General features: G+C 44.4%; 1 protein-coding gene across 1 annotated transcript in view; it reads right to left on the bottom strand.

Moving 5' to 3' along the window:
* CFAP221 (cilia and flagella associated protein 221) overlaps positions 1–21918 on the bottom strand; it is an 87657-nt gene that overhangs the window by 60584 nt on the left and 5155 nt on the right. The window contains exons 3-5 of the mRNA XM_023762517.1: positions 15909–15995; positions 15656–15754; positions 13944–14044 (exon numbers count right to left, since the gene is read on the bottom strand). Coding sequence (XP_023618285.1) covers positions 13944–14044; positions 15656–15754; positions 15909–15995 — 287 coding nt within the window. The remainder of the gene's footprint in view (positions 1–13943; positions 14045–15655; positions 15755–15908; positions 15996–21918) is intronic.

The raw sequence follows: 21918 nt of genomic DNA on the forward strand, positions 1-21918 counted from the left end.
TGAAATAAAAAAAATAGTAAATGGAGGAGTGAAGCACATAAAGCCTCTAGTATTATAGATGCCTGCGATTTAGGGTTGGGATAATTTTCTTTTCCTGCTAAAATTTAGAAAAAAAAGACAGGGTCAAGATGAGTAACTCGATCGATACTAGGTCAGCAAATGGATATTAAATCAAAGACATTTTAACTACAAAATATGGGAGAATTTTTCATGCAGTAAAAATTCAGGCTATTGTGAGTTAACAGTGATGTTTTATCTGAATAGAAATTTCAAAGCCGAAACCGGTTTGGCTCAGTGGATAGAGCGTCGGCTTGCGGACTGAAAGGTCCCAGGTTCGATTCCGGTCAAGGGCATGTACCTGGGTTGCGGGCACATCCCCGGTAGGAGATGTGCAGGAGGCAGCTGATCGATGTTTCTCTCTCATCGATGTTCTGGCTCTCTATCTCTTTCCCTTCCTCTCTGTAAAAAATCAATAAAATATATTTTTAAAAAAAAGAAAAAAAAAGAAATTTCAAAGCAATTTTAAAATGTAAGTTCATTACTGCTTAATAACTCAAGTAGGGGCTGAAGTAAAAAACAAGTTTTTTGATTAGTTCAGGTCATCCTTGTCAGAATGTTTTCATGAAATGCTGCTGTTCCTTCAAATCCACTTTGAGTTTAGGACACACGAGACCTTAGCATGAGTAAGAAGCGTATTTCCCTCGGTGAGCTGAGAAATGTGAATTCCTTCTCTGAGCGGGCTTCTAATATCCTTCTGAAGGTCAATGTTATCTTCTTCTCCTGATACCCTCGTCCTAAGCCAGTCACAGCTGGCTCTCGGGCCCCCCGCGGAGCCCGTACTAGCGCAATGCGGACAGGACCTGCTGCTCCAGCTGGGCCAACTGCTCTCATCAATCTTGCCCTCCCGGGGCTGGTGTAAGTTCCCATCCCCCATGGCTCCATTTGGACATCCCATTCTGACCGTGGTTATTCCCACACTTTCTAAAATCAGACACAGTCTCACCACTTAAGGAAAAGCATCCTTTGGTAAACTCTTTAAATTAATGATGGGAAAGTCCCAGAGACTAAAATATCCTGGCTTTGAATGGAGCCGCGGGGACCTTCTCTGTTAGCGTTGTGGATGTGGCCTGTGGTCTGCGGAGCATCTGCAGCCCTGAGATGCGCAAACGGTTCCACTTGCTGTGAGAGCAGCATGGCTGCCCTGCCCATGGGACCAGGTGCAGAGTAGAAACGGGAAAGTGAGGGGGAAGCCAGGGAGCACCCCGCTGACTTCACGTCAGCTCGTCGGCAGCACACGTGAACCAGCTGGCCAGGGGAGTCAGCTTGTAGCAAAGGAGGGTCAGGTGATGACTGATGGAGAGAACACCGGCCAACTGCCTGGATCTGCTCTAACCAGTTATTTGGTGCCAGGTCGACTCTGCGGGAGAAACCACAGAGCATCATAAATTCACGCAAGTCTTTCCAGGACCATGGGAATGGAAAGATGAAATTTCAGTACCTAACATGAGCATGTTCTTGTTTCCTTGTGTGTAGAGAAAGGGTAAGATTGTACTTTATCCACAGAGCTTTCCGAGATACGAAGCAATGACAAAATTTAACCCACTATGATGGTTAGGTTCACCCAGTTATAAAGCATAACTTCCACTCACAGGAGAGAGAGAGAGAGAGAGAGAGAGAGAGAGAGAGACAGAGAGAGCTGGACGTCCTCTGCACCAGTGCTTGATTTTGGGACGTTGGACAGAAACTGGAATGCAACTTTCTGTTATTTACAGAAGCTGTCAGCATTCATCTCACTAGAGCGTAAGCCACCCAGGCTGTTTATAGGTAGCTGGCAAATGTCCACATGGAAAAGGTACAAGCACCAAACCCAGACAATGAAAATGTAACTGATGAATATACACAAGTCCACTTCATGACCTTGTGGAAATGTACTGGTGCCATCCAGGCCTCAGGGAGGCTCTGCCCAGACAACACAGCCTCAATGTAAGAAAGCAAACTTAGTGGTACTAAATGCAAACCCTACAACTTCTGGCCATTTTGTCCAAATCAATTCTAGATGCAAAGAGAAATATATCCTTCTGAATTTTCCTTCTGCTGAATTTGTGCTCTCCCTTCACCTTTGTCCTACTCCATAATGTGCAGTATGTTTTCTTTAGCTGGAGATGGTTGAAATGGGGTGGGAGGTGGAGGTGGAACAAAATATAGGGAGGACATATGGTGATGGGGAAAATAATTAAATAAAAAATTATAAATAAAACAAAAAGGCTGTGTGTGTGTGTGTGTGTGTGTATATATATATATGAACTTTCATACATTTCATACATTTTTAAGAATAAAAAATGGTGCAGTCACTTTGGACAGTAGTTCAGCATCTCCTCAAAATGTTAAACACAGAATTATCACATAAACTAGCAATCTCACATAATATTTGCATAAAAACATATATACAGCAGATGACCTGATACTGTATATAGAAAACCCTAAGTATTCCACAAAAAACTACTAGAACTGATAAATAAATTCGGTAAAGTAGCAGGATACAAACTAAATATCCAGAAATCAGTTGCATTTCTATACACCAATAATGAACTATCATAAAGGGAAACTAAGAAACAATCCCATTTACAATTGCTTCAAAAATAAAATAAAATACCTAGGAAAAAATTTAACCAAGAAGGTAAAAGACCTATACTTTGAAAATTATAAGACATTGGAGAAAGAAATTGAAGAAGATACAAATAAACGGAAGTATATACCCTGCTCATGGACAGGAAGAAGTAACATCAGTAAAATGTCCATAATATCGAAGGCAATCTATAAATTCAACGCAATTCCTATCAAAATATAAATGTCATGTTTCACAGAACTAGAACAAATAATCTTAAAATTTATATGGAACCACAAAAGACCCTGAACAACAATAGCAATCTTGAGAAAGAAGAATAAAGTTGGATATCATGCTACCTGATATCAAACAACATAATAAGATTATAGTCATCAAAACAGCCTAGATCAATGGAATAGAATAGAGAGGCCAGAAATAAACCCATGCCTACACGGGCAATTAATATTTGATTCAGGGAGTAAGAACATACAATGGAGTAATGACAGTCTTTTCAATAAATGGTGTGGGGAAACTGTATGGATACATGCAAAAATATGAAAGTAGACAACTTTCTCACACTATATACAAAAATAAACTCAAAATGGATTGAAGACTTAAATGTAAGACTTGAAACCATATAACTCCTAGAAGAAAACATAAGCAGTAAAATCTCAAATATGTCTCTTAGTAATACTTTTTTGATATATCTCATTGGGCAAGGGAAACAAAAGAAAAATAAACAAATGGTAAGACATCAAACTAAAAAGTTTTCACAGCAAAGGAAACCATCAACAAAATAAAAAGGTAAACAATTAAAAACAAAACAAAAGGAAAAAACAACCCACTGAATGGGAGAATATATTCACCAATAATACAACTAATTAGGTGTTAATATTCAAAATTTATAAAGCACTCATACAACTCAATATCAAAAAAACAAATAATATAATAAAAATCGACAGAGGACCTGAGTAGGCACTTCCCCAAGGAGGACATATAGATGGCCAATAGACATAGAAAAAGATGCTCACCATCGCTAATCATCATAGAAATGCAAATTAGAACCACAGTAACGTATCACCCCACACTTGTCAGAATGGCCAGCATTAATGTGTCAATAACCAACAAGTGTCAGCAAGGATGTGGAGAAAAATGAACCCTCATGCAGTGCTGGTGGGAATGCAGACTCATGCAGCTACTGTGGAAAGGAGTATGAAGGTTTCTCAAAAAATTAAAAATGGAACTGCCTTATGACCCAGCAATTCCACTTTTGAATATATATCTGAAGAAACACGAAACAGTAATTCAAAAGAATTACATGCAGCCCTATGTTCATTGCAGTGTTATTTACAATAGCCAAGATATGGAAACAACTCAAGTGTACATCAATAGACAACTGGATAAAACCATAGTGGTTCATATATATATATTTTGGAATATTACTCGGCCATAAAAAAGAATGAAATCTTACCAGTTACGACAGCATGAATGGACCTAGAGGGTATTATGCTAAATGAAATAAGTCAGCCAGAGAAAGACATATGCCATATGATTTCACTAACTAGTATATGCAGAATGTAAAGAACAATATAGATGAACAAACAAAGCAGGCTCATAAATACAGAGACTAGACTGATGGTTGTCAGAGGGAAGGGCATGTGGGGAACTGGGTGAAAAAAGTGACGGGATTGAGAAGTACAGATTGGTAGTTAAATACGAAATCGTCATGGAGATGTAAAGTACAGCAAAGGAAATATAGTCAATAATATTTCAATAACTATGTATGATGCCAGATGGGTACTGGAAATATCAAGAGAAACACTTTGTAAAATATATGATTGTCTAACCACTATGCTGTACACCTGAAACTAATACAAACTTGTATTGAAGACCCAGAGTCATAGAAGCATGAACAGACTGTTGAACCTCAGAGGGAAGGCAGAGGAGGGTGGTGGGAAGAGATCAAACAATGAACTTGTATGCATATATGCATAACCCGTGGACACAGACAATGGTGTGGTGAGGGCCTGGGGGTGGGGGTGAGATGGAAGTGGTTTGGAAGAGGTTAATGGGAGAAAAAGGAGGACCTATGTAATACTTTCAACAATAAAGATTAAAAAAACACAAAAGATAATATTTCATGTAAACTATAATTGAAAAAAACATGCACAAATGTTCACAATAGGAATTCAAAGTAGCCAAAAGTAGTAACAACCCAATGTCCATCAACTGATGAATGGATAAATAAAATGTGGTCCATCCACACAATTGAATGTTATTCACAATAAAAAGGAATGCAGTACTGATACATGTTATAAGTGGGATAAACCTTGAAAACCTTATGCCAAATAAAAGAAGTCAGTCACAAAAGACCACATAAGGAAGTGTCCAGAATAGACAACTTATGGAGATAGAGAGTAAATAAGAATTTGCCAGAGGCTGAGAAATTTGGAGGGAAAATAAGGAATGGGTGTGGGGTTTCTCTTGAGGGTGATGAAAATGTTCTAAAATTGATGATGGAGATAGTTACAGATACAAAAACTGTTGCTTTGTACATTTTAAATTAGTACATTTTGTGATATGTAGATTATCTCAACCAAACTTTTCCTAAAATGTAAAAGCCAAGAGAGAGAAGCTGCTCATCCATCCTAGACCTGCAGCCACACCCTCATCTCAGTCCCTGCTCGGTGCCCCCGTGGAACTGCCGTTGGGCCATTAGCGTGTGCAGTTTCTGGCAGGCTGTTTTGGGGGCCTCCACGTCCCCATCTGCCATCAGCCCACCTTCAACTTGACCACCAGCCTTTGCAACTAGAATTTATGTTGTCTACCTTTGTTACTGTGTGAGCCAAACTGGCTGGGTCTTGTTTGTGCATTCTTTGGGTAAAATTCTCTTTGGTGGGGGTGGTGGTGGTGGTGATGATGATGACAATGATGATGATGATGATGATGATGATGGCTAATACAAATCACTAACTATATGCTTATCAGTGTTTTCACTACTATATATTAAAGACTTGCTCTAGTAGATTTGACTCAGTGGATAGAACGTCAGCCTGCAGACTGAAGGGTCATGGGTTTGATTCCGGTCAAGGGCACATACCTCGGTTGCAGGCGCGATCCCCCACATGGGAGGCAACAAATCAATGTCTCTCTCTCACATTGATGTTTCTCTCTCTGTCTCTCCCTTTCCCCATTCTCTCTAAAAATCAATGGAAAAATATCCTAGGATAAGGATTAACAAATTTTTTTAATATTAAAAACTTTTAACTATTCTTGCTAAAGTTCTATTTTAACTCAATCCCCAGAACAATTCTACATGGTAGTTATGCTTATGAATTGCCAAGAACCAATTCCAGCATGTCATAATTTCATCAAAAGGTTGATGAGACTTGGGGACTCAACAGGGTTGAGTGACACATGTAGTCACCTGTTGGGAATGGCTAAAAGCATTTCCTCAAACCTGAATAGGAAACTGATTGTGGCTGCCAGACAGTTAAAGGGCATCTTAATCTACATGTTATTGCCTCCTACTGGCCAAACACCTGAACAGCTGTAGGCTATTCCCCAAACTGACAATGCTTCTGTACCCTTTGAAACCTTACCCTTTGAGGTGTATTATCTCCACCTTGCCTTAGGACAAATTGTGTTAATAAAAGCAAGGGTCCTAGACAAGGAGGGAGTCTTCAGTTCCTTTAGCTGAAGGTCCTCTGACCCCCAATGCCTTTCAAAATTATATCTCATCTCTGGACTCTTTATTAGTCCCTGGATTCCTATGTCATCTATGCATAGCCTTTTCCAGATTCCTGAACCTTTCTTGATGCTGGGACAAGAACCCCGGCAATAAATTGCATTTTAAAGATGAGGATTCTGAGAGGCAGAGAGAGGTTGCCATTTTTCAGGGTCACACAGCCATCATGAAGTAGAGCCTGCGTTGGAATCCAGGCAGAATGACTCCAGAACCTTAGCGGTCTATGCGTTAAACACAACACTGTATTTCCTTGTCTCCTTTTCGGTTTCCTTATTGAAAGTCCTTGTGGGCCAGGCAGGTAGCAAAAATGAGTGAAGAGGGCTTAGTGTGAGGTGATAGGGAGTGGTGGGGAGTGTGGCGAGCTGGCCAAGGCACTGCCCTCTAAGAGGCGCTTCTTTTCCATCCCAGCTGAACTGACGGTGATCATCTAGGAATGTGGGCTCAGTATTGCTGGATTTTCCTTTCTGATATGTAGAGACCTAAAATGTGATGTGAAATCTTTTGGTTTTTAAATGTTGGCAGCTAACTCAAATGTTTTTTAAAATAAAACATTGGGACTACATCCATGTGGACCAAACCAAGCAGGTCAATAGTTTAATTAAATCAGAAGCCACAAATTGGAAGCCAGCAGGCCAAAATCAGAATGGATGGATGAATGAATGGATGGATGAATGAGCGATGAAGCAATAACAGGTTAAGGATTATAAAGTAGTCTTTAATAGACAAGATTTGAAGATTTGATAGACCAGTTCTTCATTCACCAGTTCTTCATTCTCTTCCAACAACCTAAAAATTCCTGGAAAACCACCCTGGGCTTTCGGCTTTCCGTGGAGGAGGTACAGGAGGGGAGTAGAATGAGCCAGGGGCCAAACTGAAAGCAGCCGCATCCCATCTATTGAAGACAATGATAATAGATGGTAGAGCTGAAGGAGGTGCTGACTGGAGCTGCCCTCTCCTCGGAGGGGCGGGTAGGAGAAATGGGGGAGGTTGGACTCAGAAGTTGCTGAGCAGCTGGGACAAGCTTAGAGAGGCAGGGTTGAGAGGCACATCTGTCTCTGGTCCCACAGCCTGAACTCACAAACAGCCTCTGAAGAAGGCATTCTTGTGCATGTGGGGGTAAGGGCCTCATGCTGGGGCAGAGGAAGAGCAGGAGCTGACAGCACTAGAGGGAGCAGGCTCCATGGGCCACACGGTGAGGAAACACTGCAGGAACAAACGTGAGAGGGCAAGCATGGAGACCACAGTCAGACAAAGATCACAGACGAGATGATTGCTGCTGCTTATGCTTCTAACAGTGGCTTGTAGGGAGGAGTGTTTTATTGCTGATAATATTTAAACTGGTGCGTGGAGACATTCAAAAGCAGAATACTTCTAGTAGGTTCTGTTGTCTTAAATTTTTTCTACAGACAATCAACTCTCATAGCTCTCATGTGGGCAGGACCACTCCACCACCCTTCCTTGATGTGACCCAGTGGGAGTTCTGGAGGCTGCCCAGGCCTCCTTCCCTGTCCTGGGGAGGGAAGGCAGCCTAGTGATGGTTCACCTGGTGTATACCAGCCCTGCATTCTCCAATCCTGATAAAATCTACCAGGACATTATCACCTCTGCCAGGCAACAGCTTATATCAGCTCAACTGTTCATGGAATCCATATCATCACTCCATGTAAGTACAATACCAGAGCTAGATGAAGCCGGATGGAGTGTTGATAAGTGGATGTGTAAGTCCAAGATCAGCCTGCTTGCTGAAGATTTGTAGTGAATGCTGTTGGCACGCTCCTTCACCAGCTGGGGCACCCATCACCCAGCTCTAGGAGTGCTGTGGCTGATGACTCTCACCTTGACCTTCTCCAGAGAAGTACCCTTGGCTGGGGGCTGGGAACCCCATCCATATCCTTCACTCCTTTATGGATTATGCCTTAATAAATCATGTGCAATGAATCCTTATTTCTGCTTCTCAGAAACCTGACCTAAGGACCTAAGCTACATTTAAATATTTGTAGTCATTGCTTTTGTTTCCTTTAAATAATCATTTTATTTTCAATTACAGTTGATATATGAAATTATATTAGTTTCAGGCATATAACCCAGTCATTAGACATTATATAACTAAGTGATCATCCCAATAAATATAGTATCCATCTGACACCATCTCTGATTTGATTCTCCAAATCTATGATTTGATTCTCCGCTTCATCTACTTCACTGTTGATTTCCTATAGTGTATTCTTCAATTCTAACTCATTATTTTTTATATTCTCTATCTCCATTTTTATGTTTCCTGTATCATTGTTGAAGTTCTCACTAAGTTCATCTACTCTTATCCTAAGGTCATTGAACATCCTTATAACAACTGTTTTTGAACTTTGTATCTAGTAGCTTGTCTCTATTTTGTTTTATTTTTTTCTGGAGTTTTGTTCTATTCTTTCATTTGGGACATGTCTCTTTGTCTCCTCATTTTGGCTGCTTCCCTATGTTTCTGTGTTAAGTAGAGCTGCTACATCTTCTTAGCTTGTAGATTGGCCGTATGTAGTAAGTATCCTGTATGGCCTTCCTGATCATCCAAGCTGGGACTGTAGGTGGACCTCCCCCCCCCCCATTGTGGGTTGCACACACCTTCCTGTCATAATTGAGCCTTCATTGCTGTTGGCACCACAATGGGAGGGATTTACCACAGGATGATAAGCTACACGGACTGTCTCAACCACTGTGGAGGATCAATTGTGCAGGGGTTGACCCACAGAATCAGGACTTTTCAGTGGGGCTCTGGTGTCTGCTGAGTCTGCTCCTTGAGTGTATCCCTTGGTGGAGGTGGTTGGGTGGTTCTTTGATGTGGTCCAAAGCTGTTCATTGGTTGCACTAGCTCTGAGGCAGGCACAGGTGGTGCTTGGCATATGGCTACCCAGCATGAGCTACAGAGAGATCTACAGATGGCTGATGCTTGTGCGGGGCTTAGAGATGCCTAGCAGCAGCCATGCTGTGAACCAAGGCTAACTGCTGCTAGGGCAGGCCTGGGGCCGCTTAGCGAAAGGTACATAGCACACCAAGGCCAGATGCTGCTTGTTTGAGAGATTTTAGGACAGTTCCCAGCATGAGCTAATACAGGCCATTTTTCTGGTAAAGCCACTGGAAACAGTTTGGGTGGGTCCATAAGTTGGGTGTGGTGGAGTCTCAGGGAATCACTCTGGCAGGCGAATAGTATAAGCCAGGTTGATGGACATAGGCCAGCTTGGTGAGGGTAAGGCTCAGAAAAGGAACAATGGCCTCTGTCAGCCCTTCTGTCTGGGAGAAAGCTGCCCCTCAGCTTTTACCCTGATGCCAGACAATTCAGTTACTCCCTGTATATCCTTGGTGACTTGTGAGCTGCTGCCCCAGCACTGGAGTTCAGAACAAGTGAGTCTGGTAAGTCTATGTGCCGGCCCTTTAAGAGAAATGCTTGGGATGCCAGCATCCCTCTGTATCTCTCAGCCACTATCACCCTGGTTTTTATAGCCATAAGTTATGAAGACTTCTCTTCCTGGCACTGGAATCCAAGGATAGAGGTTCTGGTGTGGAGCTTGTACCCCTCGCTCCTCAGGGGGGACCTCTGCAGTCAAGATATCCCTCCCAATTTTTATTTACCATACGTGGGAGTAGGACCAGCCTGTCTTTGCCCCTCTTACCAGTCTTGATGTGGCTTCTTTATATCCTTAGTTATTGGACTTCTGTTCATCTAGATTTCAGGCGGTTCTAAATGAGGGCTGTTCTATAGTTCAGTTGTGATTCTGATGTGGTTGTAGGAGGATTCAAGTACCGCATTCACTTGTGCCATCAACTTGACCAGAACCCCCCTCATTGCTTATTTTTGAGGTGTCCAGGCACTCCCGGTGCTCTGCTGTCTTGTGCCTGGCTCACCACAGCAGTCCTACCCATCCTCCTTCACTTCTCTGCATGGGGCACCAAATGAGGTTTCTACAGGGTAGCCATGATCATGCCATTTCTCTGCTTAAGTCTTTCGCTGACAGCCTCAGGGTACAAGCTACACATCCCTGTAGAGCCTATCTTGCTCAGCCCTCTTACTATTTCCCCTGCCACAGCTCTTGCAACCCATGTCCAGGCACACAAATATTCCAGACAGGCTCAAATGTCTGTGCCATTTCACACCTCTGCTTTTGCCCAAGCTACAGCATTTCCTGAAACACCTTGTTCTCTCCTACTCCGCTCCCTTCTTCTGCTGGCTGGTTTCAGTTCAGACGTGTTCTCTAGGAAGCCTTGTGGAGCTTCCCCATCTCACATGACTCCCCTAACTCCCCTCACACTGAGCTGGGTTAGGTGTCCTCAGTCAGAATACACTGAATTAGAAATTACAATCGTCTGTTTAATCATGATATCAGGTCTTAATCATCTCTGCACCCTCAGTGCCGAACACTGTGCCTGAGACATAGTAGGCATTCAATAAAGATTTCTTGAGTGAATAATGCTAAATAAAGAATCCACCCAAATGGTACCTGCAATCCCCAAGGCGGCCTAGGCTTAGTAGGGAACATTTCATGTGAAACTCATTCATGTACTCAACTCTGTCATGTTACCAGACATTCTGGATTGAATGCAGCCGAAGATGGTTGGGTAGTTACAAGTTGGTTGAAACCCATATGTAAAGTACCTAAAGTCCTGGGGAGGCACTGTGGGCTGCCCAAGGGTTAGTAGGAAAAAAGTAGCATGCTTATTGTTTGAAAGATCTTTAAAAATATTATATCGTTATACATTATAACTCAGTCTAATAAACAGTTTAGCTGAAATGTTCATTTCTGATTACAAATGAAGGGAATTATATACAAAATAGTTCTAGAAAAGTCTCTAGGGAAGTTGGTAGATTTGTGTTGTAAGAACCAAGATTGATGTCTGCATTTTAAGGCATGTCATTTTCACCAGTTCATAAGCCTGGTTTATGGTCCAAACAAAAAGTAATTTGTGGAGGGAAAGAAGGAAGGAAGGAAAGAAAGAATGAAAGAAAAAAAAGAAAGTAAAGAAAAGAAGGACAAAAGGAAGAGGGAGGAGGAAAGAGAGAGGTGTGGGAAAAGGAGGGAGGAAGGAAGGAAAAAAGAATGAAGTTAGTTTTTTCCTGCCACTTGGATTTTGGTCAAAATTGCAATATTCGCCCATTTAAAGGAAATAGCTATGTTTGGTCTCAAAATGCATAGAGTGAGTGGGTCCCACCAGGAGGAATTCACCTTTGTTAGGTGAATCTTGGGCTCCCTGCACAGAGCACGTGATCCTGAGAAGGACCAGGTGAAGGCAGGAAGGGCTGATGAATGGGAGAGAGGAAGCCCTGGTATAGTTTTGGCAGAATATTTTGGGGCAAAAAAACAGAAAACTAAAGGACAAGGAGCCAGAATGTAAAAGTCTGATAATACCCATTGTTGGCAGTGATGTGGAAAACAAATTCTCATGCACTGCAGGTGTGTGTATGGGTGTCATTTTGGAAAATAATTTGACATTAGACAGTAACAACGAATTTTGTTTCTACATATATACTCAGGGGAAACTCTAGAACATGTGCCCCAGGCCATTATAAAGGAACACAACAGTAGTGTTGGGCAAAGAAAAAAAAAGTGAAAACAACCTCTAGGTCCATTAGCAGTGGGACAGAGAAAAAACTGGCACCTCTATACAGCAAGACACTAGAGCTGTGAACTACAGCCATATGCGTTAACATGGCTGAACCACAAAAACAGAATATAGAATGAATAAAAGCAAGTTACAAAAGAATGTACATACAGTATGATCCCATTTATATAAAGATAAAACACTGGCAAAGCTAAACAATGTGTTATTTATGGGTACATGTGTATGTGTCAAAACTATTAAATCAAAAAATGATTATCACAAAATTCAGAATAGTGGTTGCAAAGTTACTGGTAATGTTTTATGTCTTAAAACTATTGTTTATTATATTATTTTTATCATTCTTTAAATTGTACAGATTATTATATAGTGTTTTGTATTATTTATTTACAATTTAAAAATTGAGCGCACAGAGATGGTGAGTCAGAGCTCATGGGAAGGTGTGGGAGGTGAGAGAAGAGGGGCACCAGCTGAACCAAGGCCATTGTTCAGACCTAATTTGGAGGGTTTCTCTCAAGGACAACAGATGGGAGTGAAAAGGAAAGGTCCTGAAACTCCTATACACCAGTCCTCCCTCCACCTCCAAAGGGGTTCAGTTGCTCTGTCTCTACCTCCAGAGCCTTGAAACCCCTCCCTGCTCAGTGCTGCCTGCAGAGACTTGAATTGGCCTTGACCTGCAGAGCATGCTGAAGCCCAGTGTCTGTGCTCACCGTCTGGGGCTATATCAAGAGGCATCTAGTATTTTCCAGGTCCCGTGTGGACTGAAATTGTTCAGTGGCCCTTCAGGCTCCTAAAGATGTAGCCCCTGCCCTCGGCTGCCACCAAGCCTTTGGACAGGCTACTTCCCTGCCTGGAATGCCACCCTCCCAGCCCACTCCATGGTGTCCTCTTAGGATAACCATGCCATCCCCAAATGAACGGGGACTTTCCCCATGTGTGCCTCTGTGACAGCACTCAGTACTTAGTGCAGTTCACTGATGGCATGGCTCTATCCCCACTAGACTCCAAGACCTCCAGAATCAGAACCTTTGGCTACTCAATCAGGACTTCACTGTCAGCACTCAATCAGAATGGATAAAAGGCGGGAGCAGGTCCTGCAGGTGCTTCCCCAACCCCAAACGCTAGGTATTAACAACTTAATTGCTAAATCACTGGGAAGTCAGGGAATGGCAAGAGAGAAGGAATGGGCAGCTGGGATTGGGGGGCTGGGGACAGGGCTCAGGACAGTATAGATTTCCCAACCAGTAGAGGAGTATTTCAATATTTCAACAACTGGCATGGCCATTATATCTCAATATCTAACAGCCCAATATCCATCTTCTCTATATCCTTAGGGACAAATGGCACTATGCCTGAGAGTAGATATTCAATAGGTATTTATTGAAAAAACAAGACACAAATAAATTACAACTGGAATCATCAACTATTTTCCCAACAAGGAGGAGGAGGAATCTGAAATTTGGCGTCTATAGTGACTGTCTATTGTCTTTGTCATCTCTGCAGTTATTTCCCCCTTCATTTCAAAATAAAGATTGGTTGATGGAGGGGCACAAGCTCTGAGTTGGTTCAATAAGACTTAGTCCTGAGATTTTTGCTTAAATACCCCAACCCCTCCAGCCCCTCCAACCAACCACCCATGTTGCCAACAGTCTCTGGAGCCTCTGGCAGCTGTGCCCCCAGGAAGAGGGGCCGCTGAGAACGAAGCCTGCAGACCCTGATGTGGGGAGAGTCAGGTTCCTGTAACCTGATTTAAACTCAGACCCAGCCACGCCCGAAGACCCACCTCGAACCTGCCAGTTAAATGACCAAAGTAATTCCATTTCTCGCTCATAGTATTTTGACTTTGTTTATTTTTCTTTTGCAAATACAAGTCTGGTCTAACTCAGCTAGAAAGATAGCCTTCTATTAGGGAAAATAGAAATCTTTATATATGTCTCTCTTAATTTTTCACATTCTTTGACATTTTGGTAGTTCGTTTCGGTAACTCACCTTTCACCAAGTAGAACATTTGATAGGTTTATAAATGAGGGAAAATCCAGTGTGTTCATGACAGGATAGGCGTGGATGGGAATAAGCAAAGTCTCGTCATCCTAAAATTAATGGAGAAAGTCCAGTTTACCACACCGAAGACCAGGATTTTAAAAGATGAACGTGTAGATATTTATTTTGTTCTCTATCATTAAAAAAATATTTCTAGAAAAATATTTTTAAGAAACCTGAGTATTTAAATACAATATTTAAAATATTGATTTTTCTTTGCTATACCAAGGTGTAAATAATTTTAAATATATTTCAGTTAAACAATGTTCACCATTATGCAGAAAAGCCAAAGACAGTGATGCCTTCGTGTAGATATGAAGACAGTAGCCTGTCTGCTCCTATTTCAGGAAGGTGTAGGGAAGAAAGGGAAACCAGCGCAGAATCAGCTGCTCCAGAGCGGAGCAGTAAACACAACTGGAAGTGTGCAGACACCTGCTGCTAGTCCTGCATACAGTGCGACCTTAGCCATGACCTTTAACCTCTTCAGGCCTTGTTTCTTTCTTTGCAAAACAGGGATATTCTGCCTTTCTTTAAAGGTGTTTTTGAGAATTAAAGTAGGTGGTGGCCTCAAAAAGTGAAAAGTACTGCATAAATGCCGGCTATCCTTAGCATTACTGCTGAGAGCAGGACTCGTGCTGGGCTCCCTACACAGGCCTGCCTAGGGATTTGAGTTCTTGGTGCAGAATATTTCTCTGGAAACAATATTCTATTTTCAGTTTTAGGTATTTTTTCTTTTTAAAAATTGAAAGTTGCTGGGCTGGTGTGGCTCAGTGGTTAAGCATCTATCTATGAACCAGGAGGTCACAGTTTGATTCCTGGTCAGGGCACATGCCCACATTGCAGGCTCCATCCCCAGTGTGGGGCATGCAGGAGGCAGCCGATCAATGATTCCCTCTCATCACTGATGTTTCTATTTCTTTCCCTCTCCCTTCCTCTCTGAAATCAATAAAAAAACACCCTGAAACTCATTTGTCACTAAAGCATACTCTTCCATTTTAGTTTTGAAAAATTAAATTTAGTTAACTTTAAGGCTTCTTGACTTACAAGAGGTAGGGCTGGAATATAGAGCAAGGGGGTGTGGAAGTGGCCATTTTAAGAGAAGGATGGGTGGCACTGGAGCTGGCTCTGGCTGGAGGCCAAAGGATGACTTAGGTGACCTGGAGAAAGACTCCTAAGAAGTCATGCAGCACGGCCAGCCACCTGGGGTCAGGCCACCCCCTCCCACATCTCCGCAGAGCCCAGGGCTGCCTCTGAGGACATTCCCACACAAGATATGATCCCGTCCCCTCAGTTCATAAACACAGCTCGGGGTTCCTGCTCACGTTCTAATCTAGCACTTAAAGAGTGTGGCTGCGCTATTTGGAAAAGCCTTCACCAACTCCCAGCGCCGTGTGATAAATGAGGCTCGTAGGCCAGGGCAGGTGGGAACCCGGCCGCGAACCGAGTCTAGAGTCTCATGGCTCTGCCGCAGTTCTCAGCAGCCTCGCACCCTCCCAGCTGGGACCCGCTGGACAAGGACCCTCATGCCATCAGACTGGCCGGAGAGGGCCGCCGGGCGCTGGGCTGGGAAACTTCACACCCGTCATTCCTTCCCTCTGCTTCCCTGGAGGATGTTAGTTTTGACATCACCCCACCCCCGAAAGCCTGATTGTAAGACTCACCTTACAGTGAATACGGATGCAATCATAATAGTATCGCCACTCGTCTGGAGAAAACGTAACGGTGACCGCAAGGGACAAGCCAGGGACAAGGCGGTGCTCCTAGGAGAAAGGGGCTCTGGTTGGGGAAGCCCCAGAGCACTCAGGGCGCAGGACCTGGGGACAGCCCTCCACACACCGTCCCCGGGTGACGGTGACGGAAAGCCACGGCCCGACAAGGAACAGCATGAGAGAGGGGCCACCCAGCGGCGCTTACCTTTTTCACATACTTGATCTGGAAGTACTTGGTTTGTGGGGGTAAAATATGAACATGGATGTCCTCATTGGAAATATTGATCAGTTGCTGGGAGAGAAAAAGAAGCAATCAGAGTAGACACACCGTTTCACCTATTTGCATAGTCATTTCCTCATTTAGTTATCCCTCATCTTATTCCAAAAGCAATTCGAGAAGATAATGCTGTATTTTTTAATTTGTAAAAGACCGTAAACCCCTCATATGCCATTTAAAGAATAATAAAATAAGCACAGCAAACACCATTGAATGAATAGTAAACCGTGCCCATGTGCCTTCTGCCCAGCTTAAGGGCTTGGCCAGAGGAACCACCCTTTCTCCACAGGGTCCCCCCTGGGCCTGTATCCTTCCCAGTCCTGACAGCTTACAGTGTATGTCTTCCCCTTGAACTATGTTTAGCCCTGTGATTCACTGAGCTAAGCAGCCAGCCATACACCAACGCTCGCAGTTTCTCTGATTAATGCCACTGGTGGTGGGGACCCCAACACACTTAGGTAGTCAAAGTTTCAGGAGAAAGAGTGTGGCCAGGAGAGCCTCCAACCCAGCCCTGGGGCAAACTTAAAGGAACTCGAGGTCGGGATGCTCTGATGGTGACAGGAGGCCAACCCCGTGACGTAGGACAACGCTGGGGAATGAGGTGCGTCCCTGAGGATTTGGGCTGCCCCTGGGCCAAGGGACAGTGGAGAGGCCTTTGGTTTCCAAAGTCTGGGCCAGAGGCTGGGCCTGTCGCTGACCCATTGCCCGAGGCCTCACATTTCTCAAAGCCCCGGATTAGACTTCAGACAGTATTTCTTGTGGAGGTTAAGCTGGTGTTTGCGTTTGTTAAAGGTTCCCATTTATCACCTGCCAACATTCTCAGAGTACACTTTCAGTGATCCTGTTCTGGCATATTTCCTCTTTGTTTCAATTCCTTCAAAGCCTAAAAAAACCCACAAAAGTTGCCAAGACATCTCTTGCCCTCCGAGGGGCCTGAGAGGGCAGTCTTGGTGAGGGTGGGGCCCAGGTCCTTCCAGGAGAGGCAGAGAGGACCATGTGCTGGAGCGGGAATCTGGGTGGTGGCACCTGCCTGGAGACCGAGAGGGAGCCACTCAATGCCAGGGTCTGAAGTCTTCACAGAGACCTCTGTCCCCATCCTTGTCACGGAGGGAGGACTGTGACCGCCTCGTGCTGGAGCCCAGGAAGGACTGGGAGCAGAGGGGTTGCATTGTGGTCATGCACTTTAAACGACATCAGGAAGGAGGAAGGACAGTGCAGCCAAAGGAGGCGCGTGAGGAAGCAGAGACCCAGGAGAGCCAGCGGGCGCCGAGAGGGCTGCAGCCCGGCTCTCAGGGTTTCCGGTGTTAGCACCAGGGATGCTCAGGATACTGAGTAGAAATGTCATGCGGGCACTTCTGCTCTCGAGCAAAAGGGCTGTGAGAATCTGGTGAGCCCTGAGCCCAGTGTCCTTTGGAACAATATTCAAAGGCCCCAGAACCCCCTCAGGCCCTGTGTTTCTCGCACAAAAAATGCTGCCAACTGTCGAGGGTGGGCCAGTCCTAGTCAGGACTGCTGCCCTCGGGCTCCCCTGCGAGGGGAGGGGCGGCGCTCAGACTTCTCAGAGACTCCATTCAGATAGTGCAGGGGCTATGATTGGGCTGCCATTCCCATATTCACCGTTAAAAGATTACTGATCTGGAATTAAGCATTTGGATCAATAAAAAATAAGAAATAACAGATTCACACAAAAATGTAGATATTTAGGGTTATCTAGACAGGGAGTGTAAGAAGAGGAAGAAAATGTTCAGCCTTTACTTGACATCCGAAGTGAAAGGAGGACTCGCTAAGCCTGAAGGCTGGGCCCACGGTTCCACACGGTGGATAGTGGGGGGTGGGGGGGTGGGAGAGGGGGGAGGGGTTGGTGTTAAGAAGGCAGCCAAGAGACCCTCGCGATGGGGAGGGCCAGTCCTTCCTCTCACGAGGACTTTTAAACCAAATGTTCCTGAGACAATTCCAGGGGACATGTTTGCCAATGAGATTTTAAACAAACTTAAAACAATACAAAAATCTAACAAATTAAAGCAAGAAATGAACAACTTGCTCTCTACATTTTAGAAAACAAAATCAACATCTCAGATTGACTTTTAAAATACACTGGGAACACTGAGATTCTATAAGTTTTGCAATTCTCAACTCTTGGGTGCAAATACTCATTGCATGCTGTAATAGTCATGTTCTTCGCCTACTGGAGACTGTTGTCTGAGCCCAGGAGGACTGAAGAGACACTGAGCACAACCCCTCATTGCATGCAGACGGCGGTTGGGTTCTGCTCGCAGCACCAGGGCTAGTGGCCAAGTCAGGCCTGGGACCCTGTGCCCAGCTCTGCTCGAGGGCTCCCTCCACTCCATCCAGCTGCCTCTTAGCTCAGCACAGCCCAGTGCCCAGACTGCACTTTCTAGCTTTCTTTTTGTATTTTATCAGCAGGTCAGTGTTGTTTCAGATTGTTCAAAATAATATCCTTTCAGGACTAAAATGAGAGAGTGGAAGGGAGGGAGGGAAGGAGGGAGGGAGGGAGAGAAACATGGATGGGAGAGAGACACATCTCAGTTGGCTCCTGGGACCCTTCTGTGTGTGCAGGCCAGCACGCCAACCACTGCATAACACTGGCCATGGCTAGAAAGTGTGTTTTAAATGGATAATAAAAGTTTATTTGAGAACATGAGTAACTGAGTGTGAGAACTGCCTAAGATCCTACCCTGCCTTCCAATTTGAGGGGTCAACAGATGTCCCCAAACCCTCCAAGATCTCCCATCCACTGGGGGCTGACCTTCTCCTGGCCCTCATGACCTTGATGTTGCCTCCACAGGACACCATATGAACTTCAGCTTTTGCTTCAGTGTTTCAGAACGGATCCCCACAGCAAACAAACAAAAAACCCCAAGCAAACAAAATGGGTTAAACAGTTTTTACTCAGATTTCCAGGGATTTCCCAAGCACTGCCCACAACTCTCTCCACTCCCCCTCCCATCTCTGCTCCTCACAGGCCCCTCCTGTGTCCCCTCTGGAGATTCCACCCTCCCCTCTACTGGGCAGCGCAAAACTCACCCCCAGTGAAGTATTGGCTTGGGTTAAAGGGGGCTTTAACCCAAGCACTTGCCATAGTATTTTCCCAAACCCCACATTTCAGATTCGAAGTTGGAATCTTTTAATAGCTGCCCTCAGTGGCGCAGCTTCTCAGTCAGGGAAGGTTAATACTCAACCCCAGGGATCTGGGGACAAAATTCAAGCAGACTTACGTTCTCAAAGTGTCGGTCACGCATTTTACTCTAAAATTTTGCCCTGTAATGTATTTCTCTAGAACAAGAGAGCAAACTGATGCTCCAGAAAGATGTGCTTACACCGGGGCCTCACCTCTCTCCCTGGCACCCTGGGGAGAGGCTGCGGGTCCCAGGTGGGGAGGCGTGTCCGGCGCTGCACTGTGAAACTGAAGACTAGCACTATGGTTTCAGGACCCGGGAGGACTGTGAAGTGACGTGAGGTAAGGCTGTAAGACACTAACAACTGTGTTTTGGGCTAGCGACATCAATACCGGATGTCTCATGGGGAAATGGATTATTTAATTAATAAATATAGTTTCCCAGACAAAGCCTTAACACAGAGGAAAAAGGAATTTAAGAGAAAACTGGACATCTTTATTTCAAATTTTAAAGTATTTCGAAACATTGCTTTCAGTATGAATCCACGTAAAATGTGTTCACTTCCTTCACCAGGCCTGGATCAAGCTCAAATGTTAATGAACAATCTATTGTGGTTTTAAACCCACGTTCAATCATTCCATTCTTGGGCAATTTGCATAGTTTCCTGTAGCAAAACCAAGATAAAAGCAGCGTTGGATTTCCCCCTTGTTTGGCAGGAATCTCAAGGCAATTGCCTTAAGCTTCCGCTTAACTTTGCTGATGGAAACAGGAGGCTGGCTCTCCTAAAAGCTCCCAGAATGTTACTAAGATGAAATCGTTTTGTCCTTTTATCTATCTCTGTTTGTTTGAATGTCCAGTAGAAGCAGTGTGATCATGTAGGCTTTCCCCTGTATTTATTTGGAATCACCGAGTCTCTGCCAAGTCACTCACTTCTAACTGTGGACCCTGAGGAAGGAGATACCTACAAGAAGGGCTGCTGGTGGCTGGCTGGGCTCACCTTGAAAGACAGAGTCTAGCAGCCATTTCTAAACAGCAACACCAACCACACTCCAGGGAGAAGCCTGCCCTGGACTGCCTCCCTCCCACCAGTGTGCCTGCACTGTGCTCCTGGGGATGTTTTTCAGCTAATAGGACTGAGGCTTTCCCTGTCCAATTGGAGCTGCACAGCAATATCCCCATCAGCATCTTCGCCAACCAAGCAGAGCGACTCCATCTTAAGCAATCAGGACAGTGCCTTTTGGGCCAGTAAAACTGTGAGGCCTTGGAGTCTTCATTTGCGTGAGTGTAGAGCAATCAGGGAAGAGGGGCAGGGACTCCTCTCTATATAAGTCAGCACCTGGACTCGGAGAGGCCGTTTTCCCTTTCTTCTGAAGACAGAAGGTTGTGTTTCCCGGGATGGAGCTGAAATGGAAGAAGTCTCACTGAACCTGAGTAGAATGGAGCAGAGCAGACCAGGCTGTTGCAGAGCAGGCAGGCGAGGACCAGGGCAGAGCAGAGCAGAGCAGAGCAGAGCAGAGCAGAGCAGAGCAGAGCAGAGCAGACTGGAGCCAGTGCAGACACTAAAGCAGAGCAGAGCAGAGCTGCCTCACCCTGGGGCCACCTTCCAGTTGTGCTGCTCCGCAGATGCGCTGCATCACAAGTGAGCTGTCTGCACTAAATAAAGTTTCCTTCTTCACAACACCCCAACTTGGGGATTCCTGTTGGCATTGAGTTTGCACCAACAACCATCAGTTGACTCAATAAAGTGAGTTCAGTATCTTCATAAGTGTTTACTGAGTGCCTCCTGTGTGCTGGGCACTGTGCTGTACAAACGACAGAAACCGCCTATTCTTCAGAAACCCCCCCACCCAGTAAACCAGATCGCCTCCGGCTTCCAAATACGCTGCGAGCGTGCTCCCCTGCACCTCTCTTCATGACTTTCTCTCTTTCCAGAGTGTGTCTGCCCCACTTCTCACTTTGCTTTCGGACTATCCCAAATGGCTTCTCCGCCCAAGCCTTTTTTACATCATGACCAGTAAGTGAATGAAAAGATGTTCGACATCATTAGTCCTTAAGGAAATGAAATAAAACAACACCGAGCTGAATGGTGGCCTCAAAAAATATGTGCACACCTAATACCCGAACCTATGGAAGTGACCTTACTTGGGAAAAGGGTCATTGCAGATATGATTAAGTTAGGGACCTGGAGATAAGATCATCCTGGATTACCCAGATGAGTCCTAAGTCCAATAAAAGGAGCCCTTTTCAGTGACAGAAGACACAGGGAATCAGAAGGGAAAGTCACGTGCAGATGGAGTTATGTAGCCACAAGACAAAGAACCTGGAGCACCACGAGCTGGAAAAAGCAAAGGAAGATGCTCTTCAAGAGTTTTGGAGGGAGCATGGCCCTCCTGACTCTTTGATTTTGGACTCTGGCATCCAGAACAATTTTCTGTCCTTTAAACCCCTAAAATTGTGGCGATTTATTAGAGCAGCCACAGAAAATTAATATTGCATTCCTTGATAGATAGCCAAGAGAATATGTCCACCCCAAACATGTATGTGATGTTCATAACAGCATTCATTCTTCATAATAGCCCCAAAGTACAAACCCAAATGTCAATCCGTGGTGGATGAATGCATAAAAAAATGTTGTATACCCATATAGTGGAATATTATTTAGCCATAAAAGCAATGAAGTATTGATATATATACCACAAGCTGAATGAGCCTGGAAAATATGCTAAGTGAAAAAAGCTAGTCACAGAAGACCACATGTCCTACGGTTCCACTTATACGAAATGTCCAGAATAGGCAAATCT

Source organism: Myotis lucifugus, unplaced genomic scaffold, assembly GCF_000147115.1.
Source record: "Myotis lucifugus unplaced genomic scaffold, Myoluc2.0 scaffold_247, whole genome shotgun sequence".
NCBI classification, from domain to species: Eukaryota; Metazoa; Chordata; class Mammalia; order Chiroptera; family Vespertilionidae; genus Myotis; species Myotis lucifugus.